General features: G+C 40.7%; 1 protein-coding gene across 1 annotated transcript in view; it reads left to right on the top strand.

Annotated features, from left to right (window-relative positions):
• The first annotated feature begins 2,910 nt into the window (after positions 1-2,910).
• Positions 2,911-23,553, top strand: part of LOC101849394 (E3 ubiquitin-protein ligase Su(dx)) — a 33,873-nt gene continuing 13,230 nt past the window's right edge. Inside the window, exons 1-12 of the mRNA XM_005105235.3 lie at positions 2,911-3,694; positions 9,912-10,012; positions 10,653-10,800; positions 12,112-12,236; positions 13,134-13,253; positions 15,077-15,295; positions 17,037-17,184; positions 18,121-18,216; positions 19,401-19,627; positions 21,509-21,593; positions 22,429-22,557; positions 23,366-23,519. Coding sequence (XP_005105292.1) covers positions 9,949-10,012; positions 10,653-10,800; positions 12,112-12,236; positions 13,134-13,253; positions 15,077-15,295; positions 17,037-17,184; positions 18,121-18,216; positions 19,401-19,627; positions 21,509-21,593; positions 22,429-22,557; positions 23,366-23,519 — 1,515 coding nt within the window. The 5' untranslated portion in view covers positions 2,911-3,694; positions 9,912-9,948. The remainder of the gene's footprint in view (positions 3,695-9,911; positions 10,013-10,652; positions 10,801-12,111; positions 12,237-13,133; positions 13,254-15,076; positions 15,296-17,036; positions 17,185-18,120; positions 18,217-19,400; positions 19,628-21,508; positions 21,594-22,428; positions 22,558-23,365; positions 23,520-23,553) is intronic.

The raw sequence follows: 23,553 nt of genomic DNA, 5'->3' as shown, positions 1-23,553 counted from the left end.
GGGGATAAAGGTTCCTCGATTGCTGTTTGAAGGTGTCTCTTTTGCTGTTTGGTGCTTTTTGTGAATCTAAGCGTGCCTCTTTCTTGTGCTCAGGGATCAGTGGGCACGAATTGGGCCTTCCTTGAGATGGAAGCACTCTTGCTGTCATGCTGCATGAATTCAAACTAGAGCGATTTGTAAGGAGACGATGGAGTAATGAAAATACACCGGTTTCCAGTTTTCAGCACACCAGATCGTTCTGTTTCTTTCTTTTGTCCGCTCTCGGTTCACCCGAAGAGCAATATGATTATGCCTTAGGTAAAAAATACACCACACTTGAAGTATACCTAATGTTGGAACGAGTTTGTTGAAAATGACGCCTTCTATAAAAAACATAGCTTTCACAGTAGGCTACATGATGATGATCTACTCTCTGTTGGGCGTCTGGCCGTTGACTAGTTCAGTTTAAATGACAATCAATCCCGTTTCACCATGGCTCCAAATCCAAATGCGTTCACAACGAGACATTTAGTTCACACCATAGAGTTATCTCCTTTTAAACCTACAGTGTACACATCTATGATGGTTCGCATTGATACGAGAGGCACTGGTGTAGGCCTACGGTGCAATCGAAAGAGGCGGGCGGGAAAATTACGAAAATTTGAATGACGACGGACAAAGTTGAAACAAGAGATATTATTATTAAAATAATATTTATCTAGATCTAGTATACATTTTGGTTTAGAGAGGATTGCTAAAATGGGGATGATCGCCGGCAGTCAAAAGTTGGGAATGCTGCACTTGTGGCAAATTACAGTTTTTGACAGGGTTTTTTTTCCTCATCTACTTCTTTCAGTAACTGCAATTTGAGCTGACGGCAGGAAGCTCTGTCCTTTCTCTTCGACTTTGTCAGCTTTCTAAATTCGCCGAACAGTCACACAGAACAGACGAAAAGAGTAGGCCTACATAGGCCTAATCAAGATAGGCCTAGAAAAAGCAAGAAGAAAAGCCCAATGTATGATGAAAACACAACCGCGCTCTTGGCCGAGGTGAACTAGCTTGGAAAAAAGTTGAAAGACAATGGACCATGACCACCATGACCAACTGAAGGTCGCGCGTTGACGTACATTCCCTGTCCTTGCTTCACTGGACATATAGTATACATAGCGTGTAAGTGAACCTGTTGGTGTGTGTAGTAAACGCAATCAATTAAAAGTACTGACATTGGCTTACCGTACTCCCTGGCCTGCAATCGACACACGCGTGTGCTCGTGTCTCTTTTTTTCTGTTTCGTGCTCTTGAAACACGGAAAGAATTAGGCCCTACTTATTGATGATTTCTGTTACTTATTTGACATGAGGGTTGCTTGAGAAGAAGTAGTACAGAGCAACCAAAAAAATCTGGTTCCGCCGGCTCTACTTATCTTTACGCCACGCCGTCAAGCGTGGAAGAGGGGAGAGGGGGGGGGGGGGTATACTATTTTTGAGGTGGCTGTTACTGTTACCCAATGCCTACAGAGTGATAAGTACACGTATACCTACACTGCAGGTATTCCCATAACCTAATGCCTAATGTATAAACATCGGATATTCCCCCATCATGACCTGCTGTCTCTATAACATTAATCCCTTGACATGGGACCGCTTAGGAATCATAGAGAGCAGCAAATACACGAGGCTTATGTGTTTTTTTTAAAATTGAATGGTGAAGAGAGAGAGAGAGAGAGAGAGAGATAGAGAGAGAGAGAGAGAGAGAGAGAGAGAGAGAGAGAGAGAGAGATCGAAGCCCGCAAACAGCGCACATTCACACGTGATAGAAGCTTTTATTTAATACTCAAAATGTGGATTAAACTCTTGATTCCTGCCAGAATTGGTCTCATTAGCCATAGCAGATGCCACATACAAATCTTCTTATATATATATTTCCCCCTTCTTTTTCTCTTTAAGAAATAAAAGTAGTCTCATTTGCAGATACTGGCAGCGGGCTCTATCGTGGCTTAGAGGTCAAGGTGTTGGCCTCCCATTCAAAGGTCCCGGGTTCGAATCCGGGTAGCGATGGAAACATTTTCTTCTCTAAAATTATCTCCTTTCACCTCCCTTCCTGCTCTCTAGCAATGTTCTGTCGTCTCGTCTGCTTTCGTCTCCTCTCTTTACCCCCCCCCCCCCCCCCCCCATGAGCTCCTTGCCCCTCCTCTGTGATCCTGACTCTTTCTGCAGCTTCTACTGCTACTGCTTGGCTCCTTTTTACTGCTATCTTTCAGCCACACCCCTGATTTTCTGGTAGGAAAGATCTACACCTAGCCTTCTCGGACAAGGGCGAAAAAACTCCGAGGGCCCGTATGCAAGTTGCGCACGTTTTACCTCGGTGGTCTAAAATCGATAAGAGTAGGCTTCGGCCGCCACCCGGGCAAAATTCAAAATTTACTACCAACTGAAAAAGTTTAATGCGTCCCGCACGCTGATATATGGCCTTATGCTGTTGGGAGCGCCGTAAAATACTTATCAAAACAAAAAAAAAAGATAGTAAGCTGAGGTCACCTTCAGGATGGGCGATTTATTTTTATTGTTATTATTATTGTTATTAATATTATTGTTGTTGTTGTTATTGTTATTATTATTGTTATTGTTATTATTATTATTATTATTATTATTATTATTATTATTATTATTATTATTATTATTATTGATAATTACTACAATGTTATCATTATTATTAATAATTTCTCTGTTACTTTATTATGCCTATCTTGTGTGTGTGCGTGAGTGTTGTTACTTTGGAAAACCATTTCTCCCACCGAGATGCAAGATATCATTGTCATTGTCATTGTGAAACCGTTTCATAGTCTTTCCTATTCTAATCGTTTTTTTCCCCCTTCGCGCTCTCCTGGAGTGAACTATCGTACCTGGTACTCTCAAAATATCACCACCTGACACGAGCTATAAGTATCATGTTATCTTTGGGTTTGCCTGGGGCTTCATATTGTGCAATATTATTATAATTATTCGTCACCCTCACGAGATATTTGAAGAGAACGTCAATGAATCTGGCAAATCGTTACACATGCACAAACACTGATACGAACAGCACGGACTTTTAACTTTTTAATCAGATGAGAGTAATAAGTCCTCATTCCAGAAGATCCCATGTCAGCTTATTATGCTAGGCCTAGGCCTAAGACATTAATCATCTCCTCTAAATAGTAAAGTTGACCTAGTCCTAGAAAGTAGGACCAATGTGTTAAGGTCTTGTTGGCCTATTCAGTTGTTATGAAATCAAGTAATCAAGGTTCATGAATTTGCAAAGCTTCTTCGTTTTTTTTCCAGCATATTTTGCGCATAACTGCTTGCCGAATATTCCCGTAAAAACCCTTTTTTAAGCAAAACTCTTGAAAATATCATCTGTTTGTAAATTGTGTCCAGAGATAAATTAATGCAACCCAATAGCCTAATAATGACATTTCATTGAAGCGCAGCATTGGGGGACAGGCAGGGTTAGGCCTAAAACAAATCGGGAACAGCCTGACTTTGGTAAGAAACAGGAAAGGATCAGCCTGCTGGTTACGTCATAGGTCACATGATCAGTAATGGTGGCCGTCTCCCTGTTAGTTTGTTGACACACGGGAGAAGTAAAAGAATTGGGTGTGACTGAATTCAGTGACTCAGTTGGTTAATTCTACAAGTTTATCAACAGTGATCGTGGATATTATCAGCAGGAGGTAACAATAATTTATTTTATCATTGCGTTTTCTCTTTAGATTCGCCATAGATTCCCCATGAAGTCAGACCCGTCTGGTCCAGGACTCGGCGACTCTCCAACAAAACAAACATTTCTGACTGACAACACTTACACAGTTACTTTAAAGGCCTCCATTACTTTTTTGAGGGAGCGAGTGGGGTTTGAGAGATGGGGTGGGGCGGGTAGTTGCAGTTTTCTTCAAGTGACATTGTGAAGAGTTTATAGATCTGTTATATTTGATTCGAATATTGTGTTTGAATAATTTGTGTTTGAAGCGTGCGGTTGAGTTGCACTGTCACTATTCTATTCTAGATCTACTACTTTAGGCCGTCGTCGAGTCCGAATAACATTTTTTCATATTCGGACTCGGGTCCGAATAATACAAATTCTTATTCGGACTCGAGTCCGAATATGAAAAAATGTTATTCGGACTCGGGTAGTGTCTTCGTTCTATAGATCTAACGTTCAGTGCTTCCAATTTTCCGCCATTTTTTAGTTTCCCCCACACTTTATCTGCCGATTTAATGCCCGCCGCCTCATTGATACGCCCCCCCTCCCCACCACGTTTCCTACTTTCTTTGTTGTAGAAAAAGGTAAAATTGAAGATTAGCAGACCACCTGGCACCTGCATATTATGAGCTGTGTAAAAAAAAAAAAAGACCGATTCGTTCAAATACACAAGCCTGTGTCATTCGATTGTTTACCAAGAAAAAGTTGTGTTGCTGTGTAGAGCTGAGCATACGGCAACTTTTGATTCCGTAGACCAGCGCACAATTCCTTACGTAGATCTAGGTCAAGACTAGCTTATTATTGTAATAATGATCAGTTGCCGGGGGGAAAAAGACTGACGCGTATGCGTATGCGACGTTCAAAGCCCGGACCGAGGTGAGAGGTCGATCGTATTTCTATTCTCACCTCGGGTGAGAATAGCCACTTCCTTTCGGAATACTATCTATCGGTGTGGATGATCAAATTGATAAAAGCCAAGAAAAAATTACGTTATAATAGCACAAAACTTTAAGCTAATTTGATCGTCTTCATAGATGCTATGGCTATTTCACTTTTCGAATCGAGCCGAACTACGCGGGTCGCCATTTTGTTTTGCCCGGAAGTTCTCGTAAGATCTACTCCTCTCCTCTCTCTCTCTCTCTGTGTCACTTTCTGAATACACTGTCTATCGGTGTGGACAATCAAATTGACCAAAACAAAGTTAAAAATGATGTTAAAAAACAAAACTAAATTAATTTGGTCGTCTACAAAGATGCTACGCCTAAACTTTCCGAATCGAGCCGAACTACGCAGGTCGCCATTTTGTTTTGCCCAGAAGTTCTCGCGCTTCTCTCTCTCTCTCTTTCTCTCTCTCTCTCTTTCTCTCTCTCTCTCTTTCTCTCTCTCCACTGCCCACAGACAAAATTGCACGCTTTTAGGCTAACAACTAACACTAACAGTAATATCTAGAACGTTTGTTCATGACACAGAATTCTACAATTCCGTTATCACAGTGTAGAATTCTGTGGTTCAGGGTGAACACTTCACTGGTTGGCCTAGGCTATAACGGTGAACGCCCACCGGGTGAAAATAGCCAAAAGACTCGTCTGCGCTATTCTCACCCGGGATGAGAATAGAGGTGGCCATTTTCGAAGTGACTATTTCTCTGATCCGGATCGTTCGGGTTCCGGAAAATAAACTTGACCTCTGTTTCTCCTTTAACGGTTTCTGTTCTCGAGATTTTTTGGTTATTTTTTTTGCGAGAGTTTGGTGTCATCTTTCATTCTGCCATTTTGCAAGGACTGGGAAATCTGAGGCAGTTTTTGCATCGGGTTCAATTTCTAGAACTTTTGAGATTTTTAGATGTCTGAATATTCAGCTTCAATTGTGGTTTGGGCAAAGTTCCAGGACTAGCCTATTTGAAAATGCCTTCACGAGGTACTTCGAGAAAACAAGACTGCTCGACTTTGACAGGACCTAATTTTGCATTTAGTCACCCCTAAAGCAAAAACCTTAAAAAAAAAAATCCCTCCACGCCCCATGCCCATTCACACCTTAGGCGCCTACACACACACACACACACACACACATGCGCATGCGTGTGCGCACTCACACACACACACACACACACACACACGCACACGCACACGCACGCGCGCGCAGGCCACGCCATTCGCAGTTAACCTAAAAATCTTGAGAGCAGAAACCATTTGGTGACATAAAGTTCAAATTTATTTTCCCGAGTGTTCGGAGAAATCTAGATCCGGCGTTATATTTTCATCTTGCTCTCTACATTACACTTTTCTTAGATCTACTTGTACTTTTACTTTCTTAGATCTACTTGACTTACCAAATTCAGTCTTGTCCAATGATGAATACTGCAGCCTCTCTCTCTATCTCGTGAAATATTATACGATTTACTTCTTTGGTTTGCCCATTGCGGACAACATTGGATGGAATTTAATTACTACTAAGGTCCAACAAGGAGCACCGATTAGTGTAATGGAGGAGTTCTGTAGAGAGGGCCGTCCCTTACAGCTGACAAGGTCGACTGAGGAAATTATACACACAAGAGTTACGGTATGGTTTATAAGTAAGTATTTTTAAGGATATAGGGTTTAGGAGTTGTTGGTCGGCCGGCCCTCTGCGGAATTTCTTCCATAATAAGAGCCTGAAGAGGTTAGGAAAGCCTACATTATTCAAGTTCACTCCTGCTGATTTAATTAAACTTTTTCATTAGAGGTAGCTAGGCCCTGCTATCTTTATACTTATTTGTTACTATATTGATCTATGACAGTGTTTTTGTGGGTTATTATGTCGTAGGATAGCAAATTGTATGCTAAAGGGGGAGGGAATACAGTAGTCTTCGTCTAAGATCCCGGTGCTCGGGAGCAAGGAAAATGTGAGATCTTCAGCTAACGGGATCTTAGCTGAAGAATCTACGGTGAGCATGTTAAAAAAAAGCCAATTTATAACCGAAAATGGTCTTCCTGCACTTTTAAACTGAACCGACGTTACCCCTGGGGTGCTTATTTTCCGAAACCTACTGAAACCATCCTAAACTTAAAATTGAAACCGTTCAAAACCTACCAACAGGAAGAGTACAATCTTGAATACATGATGATACTCTAGCTCGCATATATTGAAGCTTGTCTCGACGGAATCTGTGAGAATTAGTGAGTGAATAAGTGCAGATATTTCAGAGAAGCCGTGGTATCCTTGAGTGAACTATTTCTGTGTGTGTGGGTGGTTTTTTTTTTTCTTTTATCTTTTTTTCAACTATTCAGAGTTTACATGTCCCCAGTAACTCTGGTCCTGCGCGTCTAATTGGAACAGCGTTCTTATGGATCGATGACCCACTTCCATCGCCTGTGAACACGTACCACGGGAGTCAATAGTGAAAGAGAACAAGAATGAAAGCACGCGTCGTCATCTTTTACTTGATACGATCTATAATTATAAGTGTTACGACCACCTGAATAATCCCCTCATCTGCTCGTCGGTTGATCAGACGCTTAGATTGGACGTTGTAACAGAAATCGAATATAATAACCTCCAGAGTTTTCCAGATTTCACACCATGGTTTTAGTAGGTTTCAGAGTCAGATGGTTCCGGTAGGTTTCGGACAAAAGAAACACACCGACTCTTGGGTGGGTTTATGACATGTGGCGATCAAAGATTTAGATTGGTCAACCTTGATTACCAATCACAGCAGTGACATGATAAATATTTTTAAAATTCCATTTTCACTATAATATAATAACTATTATCACTGTGAGTCTCAAGAGCAATGCTTATCTAGTTGCTCCTCCCCTTTACCTGTCATAAATTTATAGCTTTCCATCTGTGACCGAGTTCCCCTGCCTTTATCGTTACGCTTCATTACCTTGTGACCACACCGGTTAAAATTCAGTCTGTCTCGCAAACTTGGGAGTAGAGACAACGAATTGTTGCAACGGTCAGGGAAGAGTTCACAGTTTGATGTGCTGACCCTTCCTGGAGTCAACTTGCAGACCCTACCCACCCAGCATGTGATGTAAGTTTAGGTGAAGAGTTGAGATGCAAGTGAGATGTTCGGAGAAAACAAAGGCGTCTGCGAGTCCACACCTCAAAGTGATCCCGTCTGGGGCAAAAGTTGTACTGTTTCATTGAGTTTTACAAGGCACTTAAATAAATGTGATCGCATTCACGAAAGTGACTGTTTAGAATTATATCTCAACTGTTCGTTCTTGGTTGATTGGCTGCGCCTACTGGGGTTTTAGTTCGATGATCTGAAATGCGGGATCTTAGCGGAATGTAGACTTTCAGAGTGAATGAGAGCAAGATCTTAGGGGTGACTTTTGTGTAGTAAAAATTCTGCTTTCTTAAAACAGCAGGATCTTAAGCGCACCAGGATCGTAATTTGTGGGATCTAGGAGACTACTAGTTGATTAAAATAAATGAATTTGGGTCGCTTGAGTTCCATGGACAATGCTGTCGGTGGCAATGGGTAGTGAAGGGCTCCTGGGCTTGAGCCCCCCTCCCCACCCCCTGGCTCTATCCCAAAGTAAATGAAAGTTACTTAGTTTGAATTAAAGAAATAAGCAGTTGATACCGTTATGGTTATGATTGCATGCAATGAACACAAAGTGATCAACGTGGCGGCTTGCCCTTTTATGCAATCACAATCACTGTTTGTCACTGAACTATAGTAACCAAACAGCCAATCAAGTGCATAATATAAATTTAGGGCTCAGCAAAGAATGAGCCTGTTCCCATAGCTCTTCTTTAATCAAATATGCTTTGTACTAAAAAGATTGAAGGCTTAAAAAAAGAATATTATACTGAGGGTTCATATTATGCTCTCCTAGCCCTGACAATGGGATGGTGAAAGTGAAGAGACCTACAGACAGCTCCTGCTGTTGCATTTTAACTGATCCTATCCTTGTACTAAGTTCTGATACTTTTAGCAGTTGTGCCAGATTGGTTAACTTGAAAGCACTGGACCTAGGGCCTAAGGTTTGAGGGTAGGTTTGGACAAATGGATGACTTCTGACCCCTTGCTGGAGTGCCACACCCACTCAAAAGTTTGTTCAGTTTCATCACTGCTGTCAGCTTTATCACCACTGTCACCAGACTGTTAAAAGCTATTTTTAAAGGCTGAGCGACTGACAATATTTATCAAAATTCATATTGTGCATTGTGTGTTATTCAGTTGCTTCATTGAGAAATAGTTTTTATTTTATCATTATGTTCCTATGATGACCTGTCTAACACTGCTGTGGCCACTATATTTTATCACAACCAACACCCCCAAAAATCTGTGTCTAAGATGGCCATGCTAATCTCTCATGGCCCGATGCTGTGTCATTACACATCAGCCCTTTAATGCTGTGGACAAGCCACCACAATCTGTTGTAATAGTCACTCTAATGAACTGATCATGTGCCCCTGTCTTCCCCACTGTTTGCCCAAGTAGACTGGTCCGTACCAATTTTCAGCTGCTGGTGAGGGAGGCGTGTGATCTGTCGTTGCCTTAACCTATAAGCCCCACTCACAACTTAACAGAAGGGAGATGGGCTGAGCAGTGTGGCAATTTACCCATTTTGTAACAAAGTACATTAGCTTTAAATAACTGACAACAGAAGCGTTGCTCGGTTGATGGGTGGCGACCTATTTGTTTACAATGGCATTGTTTCTTGTTTCACTCATTTCGTTTAAAATTGTTTCACTCTTGCATGAAACCAACACAAAAAAAATCCCCTAACAAACAAACTCCCCCCCACAAAAAACAACCCAACTTCCTATACAACCCCAAAGTGCAAAGTGCAAGCATCTTACTGCCTACAAAAATCACTGTGCCAATGGATTAGACAGTGACATGCATATATCTCTTTGATTTTGATTTTTTTTAAAGGATGCATAAGGGAATAGACTTTCTCGGTTTTCATTTTTCTTTAATGGAAAAAATAAAGCTGTATACACATCAAGACTAATTATATATACTACCACTTATGTTTTTGTGTGCATTTATGATACCATTTCATCTCGTAGTCGTAGGTTCTGAATCTTTTACTTTTACATGATTTGATATATAAAATTTTTACTGATTTACAATGACAGAATTTTAAATTAATTTTATATCGCTGTCACGCTACAAATTTTTTGTTTTATCCCAAACATTTTTTCTCTCCTTCCAATGAATGCCATTTTTTGGTTTCTTTTGACAGTTTATTTTAAACATGCAGTGCTACTGACTTGATTTCCATGATGGGAGAAGCGGCCGGAGCGGCGTCTGCCACGCCTCAGTTATCCCAGCTGGTTGTCACTGGTAGGAAACCTTTCGTGGGGTGGGAAGTATATTCATTTTGAGTGATAGAGATATTATAATGAGATTTTCTGGTTAAGGTTTTAAGGTCACTGAATCAATTCGACCACTCTCTTAATGAGATTAATGGGTATGCTTGTTTGCAGTTGTGATGCTTTGTTTGAAGTGTCAATTTTGGTTGTACAAAATTTTTAAAATTACTGTCGTTCGTTTGCTCAGAAAGAGCAGCTCTTGAAGATATTATATAATTATTTTTCTGTTTGTAAACTAGTATAACAACAAGTTTGTAAGACAAAAGGTGTTTTAATTGCTATTTTTTGTGAAAATTTCATCCTCCAGCAAGCAACCTTCTTTATAACGACCACTTCTCACTTCTCCACTTTTGCTTTTTTTTTACATTATGTATTATTCCTTGACCAAGGTGTCCACCTGTCTAAGACAACCACTTCTCTCAATGACAATGAGTGGCCATCTTGGACAATTTTGGCTGTGCTTCAGTGGCTGTCATTTAAATTTGGGAGTTCCATGGATGAATATATAATGTTACTAGTGTGTATGTAGCTCATAATTTGCAAACAAGTTGTTCACCATTCTCGATGCAGTGACAGTTACTGACCTAATAATTATTTGTATATTTTTACAGTGAAATCAGCGAAGATTACAACAGTTGGAGGTCTGTTTTCATCTAAACCCGACCCCTACCTCGAACTGAGCGTTGATGGACAACCTCCTCGAAAAACAGACGTTTGTCGGAAAACACTCAGTCCCAAGTGGGACGATCATTTCACAGTGTTAGTGCCTCACAGTTCCTCCTTCTAGTTTTCATGTCCTTTTTGTAGCTGTAAATCATTGTATTTAAAAAACGTGTGCTGTGTGCCACTGACTTAAGACTCCCTGAGTTTCAATGGACAACCTCCTCGAAAGACAGATGTTTGTCGGAAAACACTTGGTCCCAAGTGGGATGATCATTTGTGTTACCTCACAGCTCCTCTTTCTGGTTTTAATGTCCTTTATGTAGCTGTAAATCATTGTATGAAAAAAAAAAAGTGTACTATGTGCCACTGACTTAAGACTCCCTGAGTTTCAATCCCCTCTTTATAACAACACACAGCTTGTTGGAAGGTGCTTTGTGTTGTAGTCAGCTTTAATTTTGTTGTTGTGTCAGTATTGTTGCAATCTTATAAAAATCTGTTCTTGGAGCAATTTGGATAATATCTTCCTAACTTAGCATAAATTTGTTTGCATCAAGGACTCTCTCTTACTCCTCTTGTTTGGTAGAATTGGTCTAGTAAGGTCTAAATGTTCCTTTCTGGCTTTAGAAGGGCAGTACACTTCACAATGAAACACTTGTTAACGCAATGCTCTTAACAGCATTTTTTTTTTTCGAGCAGTATTTTTGTTTCAGTGCTAACCAATGAAAATCCCCACGATATTGTGTTAACACTCACCCCCACCCCCGTACTTGTAAACTTTGAACGGGCTCAGTGCCTGAGATCGCTTGTACTTGTTATTTCTTAAACTGTCGTTGTCGAAGGAGAAAAAGTATGAAAGAAACATGTCAATGAATCTGTTAAAAAACTAAGGGAAGATGGTTAGGCTGAGACTGAGAATGTATTTTTTTTTTTGAGACGGGGGGAGCAAGCCTCAAGTCTATACACAAAGTAACTCCTTCTATCCCCCCCCTCCCCCCCCCCCAAAAAAAAAACAACAACCAAACCCCAAACCAAACAACAACAAAAATGGCCAACCACCCCCCTCCAAAAAAAAAAAAAAAAGAAAAAACGGGGAAAAAAATCCCAACCAAAATTTCCCCCCTCCCAAAAAAGTGAAAAAACCACAAACCCTCCGAAAGAATAAAAGTCCCCTAAAAAAGGGAAAGCTTTCTGTTAACACTTTGCTGTCACTTGGCGCAATCATGTGACTGACGGTGAAAATTATCCATTCCTGTCACTTGGCGCACCAGGCCTGAGAAGTCTGTTGCAGTCACGCTTCTGGCGGGGCGACCAGATGGGGTATCTCTTGTACTGCTGGCTGTGTGACTGCAAAGTGTTAATACATCAGAAACAATACTCATTAAAAAAATTCTTCCTTTTTGTTTCCAGCCTGGTTACTCCATACTCCAAATTGGACTTGAAGGTGCTGAGCTCCAACAGTATACGGACGGACACCATCATTGGCCAGGCAGTGCTTGACCTGCACCCTTTGCTGGATAAGGAGAATGGGAAATGTAAGTCTGGTGCTGCAGTATTCTTGTACGCATGCATGTTCATTTACTTGTAATTTGTGTGAAGATGAAGGTAATGTTTGGGTGGTTGGCTGGTGCTCTGGTGTGGTTTGCTTCTTATTTCCTATGAAACTTCTATCGTCCTTATCTCCCCTTCTTCTTTTTTATGTTTGTTGCTCTCTTGTAACACCTCTAATCTTCTGGCGCTCTTATGACCTTATGCAGTTGCGAGCGCCGTAAAACTCTACTAATACTAAACTAGAAGGTATTGTAAAACACATACAGGTGTGTTGTATGGGACTGGGCGCTATAGAAATTACCTGCATTGTTATTATTATTATTTTCCTCCTCTTCTTGGATAGTTAGGAAGACCACTATTAGGTCCTACTTCTCTTGTATCCTTCTTTTGTTTCTGTATTTTTTGCTTTTTTACCTCATGAAATTACCATTATTGTGTTTAATGTTTCTGTAATATGCCTTTTCATGGTTGTTGTCGCCGCCCCCCCCCCCTCCCCCCCCCCCCCCCCCCCTTCCTCCTCCTCCACCTCCAACCCAGGAGTTCAGAGATAGCTGACAGTTGGTTTTTCATTTCTCTGAATAGAAGGTTTTATGTAAAAACATTTTGGTACTTAAGGTCTATGGCCTTTTCACATCTCTGTGCATAGCTTGTGTGGGCTGTCTGGTGTAACTGTTGGTGTTGCTCAGCACACATTGCTCTGCTTCTTGTGTTGGATTTTAAAGAAAATGAAGGGGTTCCGTTTTGTGACTAGGTCACCTGTGACTAGTTCTTCTTCTTCTTTTTTTTGGTGTGTTTCAAGCCTTAAAATCTTGCAAAACGATGTCATTCCATTTTTTACCCGTTTGCCATGTCTTATGTCTTCCCAAATTGTCTTTCTACAGTCAAGAATCTGTCCCACAATGTGGACCTGAAAGCAGAGGGTAAGAAGACGGGTGAACTGGGCATCATACTGAATGGCCTGGAGGTCAATATGAGGAATTTCCCCAAGAGGCCGAGGAATGGTAAGCTTTGTGTGACACTTTATGAAGGAGAGTTTACTTTTGGTGCATTTTTCCTGTAGTGTTTTGCACCGTGGCAACTTTATCCTGAAATGAAGTTTATGAATAAATGCTGGTTGGTTATTGGATGTGGTTTACTTCTTCCGCTTCTTTTTGTTATTATCCCAATTTATTCCAGTCAAAAGGTACTACAGGGCTTTTTCTCATGCAGACTTGCCATAAACACCTCCATAAAACTGAAGAGATAATGTATATGCTTTGCCTTTAAAAGTTCACTCTTTTTGTTTGTATTTCTTCTATATATAAATGCGATTGACAATTGAAATTCACAGATATTTCAATTTGATACCAATAGTATTATATTGTCAAAATGTGATATGTGACTTATTTTTTCATATTGTTACACATAAGTTTGTGGTCCCAGGCCTGTGTGGAAACACCAGCATATGTGAGGCAGCGTGGTGGAATCAGGCTCTCGTCAATTTTTGAGCATGTAGAGTTATTGGTATCATCTTAAAGCTTGTTTACTTGTCTTTTATTGGGTGAAAAAAACATCCATTTATCTTGAATACAAGTCGAGATATGTGCGAAAGAAGGAGGTGGGGTTCACCTATTTTCAGAGGTAAAATTAGTGAGAAAATGGCCGCCAAAGATTAGTTATTTCTTTAGCTTAAGAGTCCGTGGTAAATGAAAATTTACATTTCTTGTGCCTTTAATCAACGTTTTTCAGAAAAAATCCACACAGAAATGAGTTGTTTAATAGGCAAAAAAGGTGTTGAGCCAAAAAACAAAAATTCTATTAAAATTCACAAACTTGCGGAAAAATGCTAGTTTCTTCACTTTGATTATTTTGACGAGAGCCTGATTCCACTGCGCTGCCTCACATATCAAATATCTTGGCCACAGTGGCCCTCATGGTCCTGCACAAGCGTGCATGTCTTTCTTATCACCCACATATACCATGCACTCACACATGCACTCACACATACACACACACACACACACACACACACATACACACACACATACACACACACACACACACACACACACACACACACAAACACACACACATACACACACACATACTCATACATACACACATACACACACATATTCACACTCACACACACACACACACACACACACACACACACACACACACACACACACACACACACACAGTGGTTGGTTGGTGGGAGCTCTGCTGTGGTCTGCTCCTTCTTTTCTATGAAACATCTATCATCCTTATCTCTCCTTTTTTGTGTTTGTTACTCTCTTTTAACACCTCTAATCTTCGGCACTGATATGACCTTATTGTGTTGCAAGTGCTGTAAAACTCTTACTATAACTAAAACGAATGCACACACATCCTTGATGAGCATATTGTTCTTTACATTGTGGAGTTGGATAATTTCCTTCTTGTATGAGGTGTGGGCGATTAGAGGGTCGGGTGCTGCAGGCAGGTTACACTTTTCTTTCTCAGTGTTGTTTCCGTCATACCATTTCCATAATCAAACATTCCACTGCTATCACGCCAATGCGCTTTTCTTTACTCGAAGTGGGTGGTTGGCGGGGGTTCTGGTGTGGTTTGCTTCTTCTTTCCTATCAAACATCTATCGTCCTTATCTCCCCTCCTTTTTTATGTTTGCTACTCTCTTGTAACACCTCTAATCTATCTTCTGGCTCTCATATGATCGTATGCAGTTACGAGCGCCGTAAACCCTCTACTAAAACAAAGAAAATCTTTACTCGAATAAAAGGAGAAAACAAAAACAACCCCAATTAATGAATTAAAAACCCCTCCGATTGTCATGTGTTGTTAGGCCCACGCGGAAGCACCACCAGCGTATCGAATGGGTCTGCCGCAGCTGCCTCGACGGCCTCTGCGGCCCAGTCATCTTCTAGTGGCTCCCGTGGCCAGGGCAACGAGGGGAAGAGGCAGGCGCCACGCCCACCACCTGCGAGCAATTCACAAGGAAGGTCCCCACCCCCTGTGCCCCCGCCCCCGAATGTGGGTGGATCCTCGCCTAGGACTGCCGCAGGTGAGTGAGCGTCCTTGTTTAGGCTGAGCTTGGTTTCAGAATATAAGGGCACAGCTGCTGTCCTGTACATGCTCCTTCTTTCCTATTAAAAATCTATCGACTCTATCTTCCCTCTTTCTTTTTTATGTTTGTTACTCTCTTGTAACACCTCTAATCTTCGGCACTTATATGACTTAATTATGTTGCAAGTGCCGTAAAACTTACTAAAACTAAAGTAAAAAACCCAACTGTTTTATACTTTTTTGAGGGTGTGAGTATGGAAGTCTGTTTTCTTAACAGAAAAATCTGTGATATTTGTTTTCTAGCATTGCTCCCCCCCCAGAGTTTCCAAGGGTGAAGAAAAATTCTGAAGCTGCTTGACCAGCTTGGTGAATAAATTGAGAACAAAGCCTAACGTTCAGATGGAGAGAGGTCTTTTGGTGCAGGTTTACTTGGAATAGCTTTTAGTTAAGTTTAGTTTTAGTAGAGGTTTTACGGCGCTCGCAACTGCATAAGGTATTGAATAGCTTTAATTTGTCGAATGCAAAAAAGTGTGTGTTAAGGGTTTGGAGGAGTGTTGCTTGTCTAGTGTCCACCATCTTGACCCACTGAGCGGTTGGAGTCGGTCTTTTACTTCTGAAAATGTAAGGGTATTGTCTCTTGGAGCCCTCGTGTCCAGGACAGACTGTGTGTCACTACAAGAAGAGTCAGGTTAATCGTCATGGTTATAACTGAAATGCCTCAGACTTTTTTTTCTCGTTTTGAACAATCTTTAAAATGTTCAAAATTCATAAGTCAGCTCCTTGACTTAAGCAAATGTGAAAATGACTCATTATGAAACAAATAACAGACGTTTTGACCATAACAATAACTAAGAAAGATAGAAAGAAATAACTGAGCTAATTTTATCCTGCTTTCTGCATAATGTAAAACTTTTACTTTCTGTACCTGTGGTGTGTACAGGTCTCATTTTGTGATGAAAATTAGATTAAGGGGTGGTTTTGTTTTCTAGAGCTCTGGACACCTGGAGATACCTCTACTGTCTTGTTGTTTTGCCTTTGGAGGCCCAAGATGCCCTTTCCCCCTTTCCTAGAGGTGGGCAAAATCGGATAATCTATATTTAGGATGACCGGATAATTCTCAATGAAACATTGTCCGAATTCAGACTCTTAACTCTCTTTCCTGACCTGTTTGCCAAAGTGGGTGCACCCATTCGTTGAAGAAGTGCTAACCCGTATGTCGAAGTGGTTCTAACCCATTTGCCGAAGCGGTTCATGTCATATTTATTATTTGCCGAAGAGGTGCACTAACATAATATTATTATCCGGATTTTGCTGAAGCGACTCATTGCCCAGCCCTACCCTTTCCCCCTTTCCTCCTGCCCTCCTGCTTTGGCCAGGCAACATTTTGGTGTCCCCCCTCTTCTGTTCTGTATGACATGTGAACTCACCTTTGTGCATACTGTTGGGCTATGTTGTAGAGGGTTATGCTTGATTATGGTTGCTCCCCTTAAGTGCATAATGTGCTTCATTCAATTTTAAAAAATATTTTTTTAACCAATATCTCTCAATTCCCACTCAGAAACAAAGTAACAAAAAGACTGGGAGGACATGTGCACCATCTTTTATAATTAAAGATGACAAAATTACACTTCCTCCACTATCTTGCACTGTGAACTTTTTTCCAATGTGTAGACTTTCCTTCTTGGCCAAGAACACAGAGAATTGATCCGTTCTACATACTGTATTTTCTCTACCTCCAGCTCCTGGCTCGACCTCGTCCAACAGCAATGATCCCCCTCCACCTGCCATAGGCCCTCCCCCAGCAGACTCGAATGTCCCGGGTACTGCCAATGCTCAGTCTCCAGGGGGCACTGCTGCTGCCCCGAGCAACGAGCCCCTCCCCCCAGGGTAAGTACGGTTTTTCTTAATGCTTTAAGTTTTTAAAAGTTGGAAAAAAGTCGGGCTCCAAGGCTCCTCTCTTGAAATATATGTGAGGCGTGCTGACAAAATGAGCTACTTCTCGCTATCTACAAATGGAGATATTGACCAAAAATCAATACTAGGGTTCAAATTTGTAGATTTTCTATTGATGCCATATTCTTTAAGTATAATAAGCCTTTTATTATTTCATACCTATAAATTGTAAAAACTTCACCTATAAGCGTGATGTATCTATTTCCATAGGTCTCAAATCTGAGAAGTAACTCATTTTGTCAGCCCCCTTCACATATGTTTGTGTCTTACTTTCAACTACTCAGGACAGGAAATAAGTCAGTGTTGATAATTGATGCTTGTACTGGTCTCGTAATTGTTGGAAGATTGTGGAAGTCTGTGGTTTGTATGAAGAATGGAGGCTGAGATGGTCCTTGCCGTTATGCTTCTTTCCAGTCATTCTACAGTCCTTTGAGATCATAGTTGGATTTAAAAAAAAAAAGAACTGAGAGTTGGTGGAAAAGCACTACTGTTATGTCCTACTTGTGTGTGTGTGTGTGTGTGTGTGTGTGTGTGTGTGTGTGTGTGTGTGTGTGTGTGTGTGTGTGTGTGTGTGTGTGTGTGTGTGTGTGTGTGTGTGTGTGTGTGTGTGCGCGTGTGTGTGTGTGTGTGTACTCGTGGTGGAACACCAAACCAATGTGCCAGGATCTGGACAATAAAGATGTATCTTATCTTATCTTATCTTATCTTACTTCTGATTTTTCTCTGTGTATTTTTTTATTCCATGTCTGCCTGTCTCACTTTTTTCCTTGTCGTAAAGGACCATTATTTTATCAAAGTCTTTCTATTTACGCAAACACAAACACTAATCCAGAAATTAAATTATTGTTTGTATTTGTGTTTTTCTCGTAGATGGGAAATGAGAACTGACCAGCTTGGCAGACCGTACTATGTTGATCACAACACCAGGACAACTACATGGGAGAGACCTCTGCCCTTGCCTAGAGGGTAATAGGATGGTTTAGTCTGTAAAAAGTATTTGTTTGGCCAACTGTCACATAGCTAAAAACCTTTTTCAATGCAGTTTCTTGATCCATTATATCGATTGCATGTGCTTGAAAAACATTTTGTCAACGTCTAAGTGTTGATAAAAAGCAAGAAAATACGCATAATTTAAGTACAATTTTTACTAGCTCGTTTGCTTTCTGGGCTTAAAACTGTTGAACAGCTCGCCAATGATGTACAAAGTCACTGCATGTGGCTGTCCTTGCACTTAGGATTTGTTGGCCACTTTTCATAAGATATTCTGCGTATCTGGTAATGCAATTGGTTGATAACAATAATTTAAAGTAAAAAGTAAAGTTGTTCCCGCTTCAGATCCGGACAATGGGGGTTGCCTTGTTAGTGAGACAACTCCCTGGGCCTTCGGCATATTGTGCTTGGGTGGCCAGTCCCTTTCCACACCGTCTTTACTTCCCCAACTCGAAGTCAGGTACCCATTACTGCTGGGTGAGCTGGAAGGGGCGAAAAAAATCTTGTTTCCGAACCGAGGCTAGAACCTGGACTTTCCGCTTCAGAGACGAGCGCACTAATTTTCGAGTATATGAAACCAAATACGGTATTTGTAGAGGTCCCACCTTATTTTCATGTGCACGGTTATAGATGGCCAAAAGATTTATATTTTGAATTTATGAATAGTTATGACGTAGAAATTTTATTGTAGTTTGTATTTTAGATTGTTAATTAGTAGTAAGGCAGAGTTGCTGTTTTTGAGGATTTATTCTCTATGTAAACAGGTACTTGTCTTAATTTTCTCCTTGTCAATATTGTATTAATCATCGAAAGCTGATTTAATTGAAGTAGTTTGAAAGGTGCAGAGTGTTGAATGATGGGAAGAGTTCACTGTTAAGCTTCTCAACGGATTTTTTTCAACATTATAGTCTTATTTTTTTTTTCACTGTAAAGCTAGTTTGTGAATTATGTAGTCGAAGTTGGTTAAAAAATATTTTGGTGGCCTCTGACTGAAAAGAAATTTTCTGGAAATGTTCTACGTGTAAACATGACATGTTTAAAAGTAATCAAAGTATGTGTTAGTTGTTTCAGGGTTTTTTGGGGGGGGGGGGCTTTTTAAAAAAAAGTCACAGGTTAGGCTCTTTGGGGTCATAATATATATAATTTCCTCTGACTTCCAGGTGGGAGCGTCGTACAGACGTGAGGGGGCGCACCTACTACGTGGACCACAACACCCGCACCACCACCTGGCAGAGACCCAACACGGAGTCGCTCAACAACTACGCCAACTGGCAAGAGTGGCGCGTGGGGCGCACCCTGGAACAGTTTGGTCAGCGCTTCCTCTACCCACAGCAGCAGAGCCCGGTTCAGGACAATGACCCGCTGGGACCTTTGCCAGAAGGATGGGGTGATTTGATTGCGTCTTCTTGCTTTGTTTTAGATCAAGGGAGGGCAGGTCCACCTGACCAGGGGTTCCCTCGTTGCAACCTCGGTTTAAAAGTTTTCTGTTTAGAAATGCAAACTTCCTTTTTGGATTCAACAGGAGTAAAGAATGTGGCTCTGTATAGTTAAAAGTTGGATACTTTAAAAGTGAATATTTCCATAGACCTTTTGGATGTCAAAGCTTAGTTATAAATTGTCCATGTAAAAGTGACATTTCTCACTTTCCAATTATTGGTGGTAATTATTCAGTGGGTTACTATCGGAACAGTCTCTACAAGTGAATTAGTTGTATGAAGTTTCTGACTGTTTGTGGCATCCGTGAGACGGTCATTACAGCAGGGACATGGGCGTAAAGTGGCAAAACTGGGCGGAGTCAGACTAGAAAAGGGACTTGGGGAAGTTTTAAAAAACTGATTTTTATTGTTTTGAGCTATTAGGGGCAGTTTGGAGCACTGGAAATGTCATCAGGACACTGGAAAACTAATCTTATTGTTTCCTTACTGTTTTTGTGTGCAGTTTTTCTGAATATTTCTCTTCTTTCTTTGAAGCTTGGATGCAAGGTTAATTGTATGTAGTTGTCGAGCTGCTTTGTGATTAAGTTTTTTAAAATTACTAGTACAAACTTATATTTGGGTTCTGTGGTCAACACACACAGTATTAGGTTGAAGGCTTGTTCTTAGCTGATTTTGGGTCGCTGATTTAAAAAAATGACTTTAATTCTTTTGTGTCGTGTCAAGTTGTAGCTCTATGAAAAAATAGTATATTTGCAAGTTGATATGACAAAATTCAGTATTTGTCTTACAATATGGCCTATAGTTTTGATTCAAAACCTTGTTTTAATGAATCAGGATGGTATGGTGAACCATTGAATATGTGACCTATCATCCATAAAAAGTAGTTTATCAGAGTAGCTACCCTGATGTCAATGCTGTTGTGCTTTAAACGTTATAAAACACAACTGTTATTTCTTATGTTGTCTGCAAAAATATAGTCCAGTCTTGATCTGTTTTGACTTTCAATCTATGCAGAAAATGCCAAGAAATATTGCACAAGCATTGGTTTGGGTGTAATAAAGACCTTCTTTAAACGCAGTCTGTGAGTAAGGATAAAAATCGAATTTCACTCAGATCGACCTTGTTTTAATCAGGTAGAATTCAATGGTTTTATAAGGAATTGAGTTCTGCTAAAAGAGCTCGCAGATCTTATAGCTTCAAGATTGAAAGAAATTTAACAAACTATTAAAAGAGGAAAGGAGGATAGTTTACCAAAATGATGGCAGATTACTTTTGAAGCGTACAAAGAGAATTTCCAGACTCATTGCACTCCGGACAATCCTGCAAAAGAAAGTTTCTGTCATGAGCTTGTTGCCTCTGATTTAGGAACATGAACTACTTCTTTATGTTGTACCCATTGTCATTGTCAAATTGAGGATTTACTTGATTTATATGAAGAACAAAAAAACTTCCATGTCTCTCATTTTTTCTGTTTTCCTGCTCTGAACGAGGTTGGTGTTTGTTATCCTGAGGGCTAATTCATTGCATACTGCACAAACAGTAGTCATGCCATAGATAAAGCAAAAATGGTTTCATTTTTTTTATTCAGCGACTATCTTTTTCCATAAATCTTGAATCCGAGAAGTAACTCATTTTGTCAGCGCACTTCACTTATTATACCTGGTGATTTTCTCTCTCTCTCTCTTTGGCTGTCTGTTCCCCCCCCCCCCCCCCCCCCCCACACACACACATGAGGAAGTGCAAAATATTTTGCAACATTGCATGGTGAAGTTGGCCTTTTATCAGTTTGAATTTTTATATTTTATACAACAAATGTCATTTTGTTCTACCAGAGAAACGCGTAGACAGCAACAACCGAGTGTACTTTGTGAATCACCGCAACAGGACGACTCAGTGGGAGGATCCCAGAACTCAAGGGTAAGTCTGGCAGAATTATTCATCTCAGAGCCCTTTTGGTTGTGAGGCTCGTATTGCTCAGGAAATAGGTTTCGTAATGGTACGGTGCTTAAGTTGATTTTTCTGTTAAGATTGACATTTTCTTTATATTATGTTATAATTGTTTCAATATTTGTCTTCCATGATAGCTGTTTCTCTTACGTTCTGGCTATGTTTATCGCTGAACGAATAATTATGAAACATGCTCACAAACACAAGACCTCTATGAGAATGAGTAGTAACGGAAGTTGTTTATTTATTACCAGAGGGTCACGTTACAACATAGATGCGTCTCAGTATAGTTGGCCAATTAGGTCCAAGCTCTTGATGTACACTCATGACAGTTTCCTGTATATTGTAATGTACGGAGTCATGTCATCATCATCAATGCCTTCCATCCCTGGCAGGGAATAGGCCACATACAAGCTCTTTCCATTTGTCTCTGTCCTAGGCCGTCCTTCCAAGCTCGTTCCAAGTGAGCTTCATCTCTCTCATGTCCCTTTCCACACATCTCCTCCATGTTTCCCATAGCCTACCCCTGCCTCCTGCTCCCTGTGGGTTCCTCTGCAGCGACTGTCTTTTGATGTTTCCGCTGGGAAACTCATGTGGTTGTCTTTATTTGTCATCAAAATTATTATCATCATCGTCACCGTCGTCGTCATGGTTATCATTATTGTTAATGTTATGATGATGATCTTCATCGTCGGCGTCGTACTGTGACGAAAAGATGAAAATTAGTTGGGTTTTTTTTTAGATGTCGGAGCGGTTTACGAATGATTGTAATGAATAGACTTTGGTATATTGTCGTCTATCCCAGAATTATGCAAGAAGATCCTCTCCCAGAGGGCTGGGAGATGCGATATACGGCAGAGGGTGTTCGGTACTTTGTTGACCACAACACCAGAACAACAACATTCCAAGACCCTCGAGGAGGACCCCAGAAAGGGTAGGTTGAAAATCAAAAGCCAACTGTAAAGTATTTTAAGTTAAACAGAGATGCCTTACTGTTACCAGTTTTATTTACCTTTGATTTTTTTTATCACCCCTTTACAATGTCACTTAGAAACAGGGGGGGGGGAAGGGATGCATGTGCATGTTGACCCTTGCTAAATTTCAAATGACTAATGACAGGGCTCCAAATGATCACATGGGGATTTGTAAGTCACATACATTTGAAGAGGATGTGTGTAGAAATTGCTGATCTCCAGGCACAGCTGTTTTGGATACTCAGGAGTAGTACATTTATAATTTGTTAATTTGTACTGAACATAGAACTGTGTAATTTCGGGACACTATGGAAGAGGGATGGACCTCTTACTTCGTGAAGTTGAGAGAATCCAACTCCTTGTAGTTTTTGAAACATGTTATGAGAAGGTTTCTGACACAGGGAATACTGGCCAATGAAGATGTGTCTATCTAGAAATGGCACTGTTATTGTCCGAAAAATAGACTTGCCAGTGATGACATAAATTTGTGCCCCCGGGAATGGACTCGATCAGCATTGCTCACAGTATGCTTCTCTTCACCAAAGCTAATATAAAAAGGTAGTGGCTGATGGGCATTCAGGTGTAGTCTATTCCGTCTTCTTCTTTTCAGCATCTTTGGCCCTTATGGTGACATGAGGTAAATGCGCGCTCATATGACCTTATGCAGTTGCGAGCGCCGTAAAACCCCATACTGAACTAAAACTGAGGCTGTAATTGTACTGGCTCATTGTTAACCAAGCCTTGATTATGTTTTACTCTTTATTTCAGTCCCAAAGGTGCTTTTGGGGTGCCAATTCAGTATGAGAGAAGTTTCCGGTGGAAACTGGGTCAGTTTAGATACCTGTGCCACTCAAACGCATTGCCAGGTCATGTGAAGATTACAGTGTCCAGGGACAACCTGTTTGAGGACTCATTTGCTCAGGTCAGTGGTGCTGTTAATGTATCTAAGTGCGGGT

Source organism: Aplysia californica, unplaced genomic scaffold (assembly GCF_000002075.1).
Source record: "Aplysia californica isolate F4 #8 unplaced genomic scaffold, AplCal3.0 scaffold00460, whole genome shotgun sequence".
NCBI lineage: Eukaryota > Metazoa > Mollusca > Gastropoda > Aplysiida > Aplysiidae > Aplysia > Aplysia californica.
This window is presented reverse-complemented; position numbering and strand designations above follow the sequence as displayed.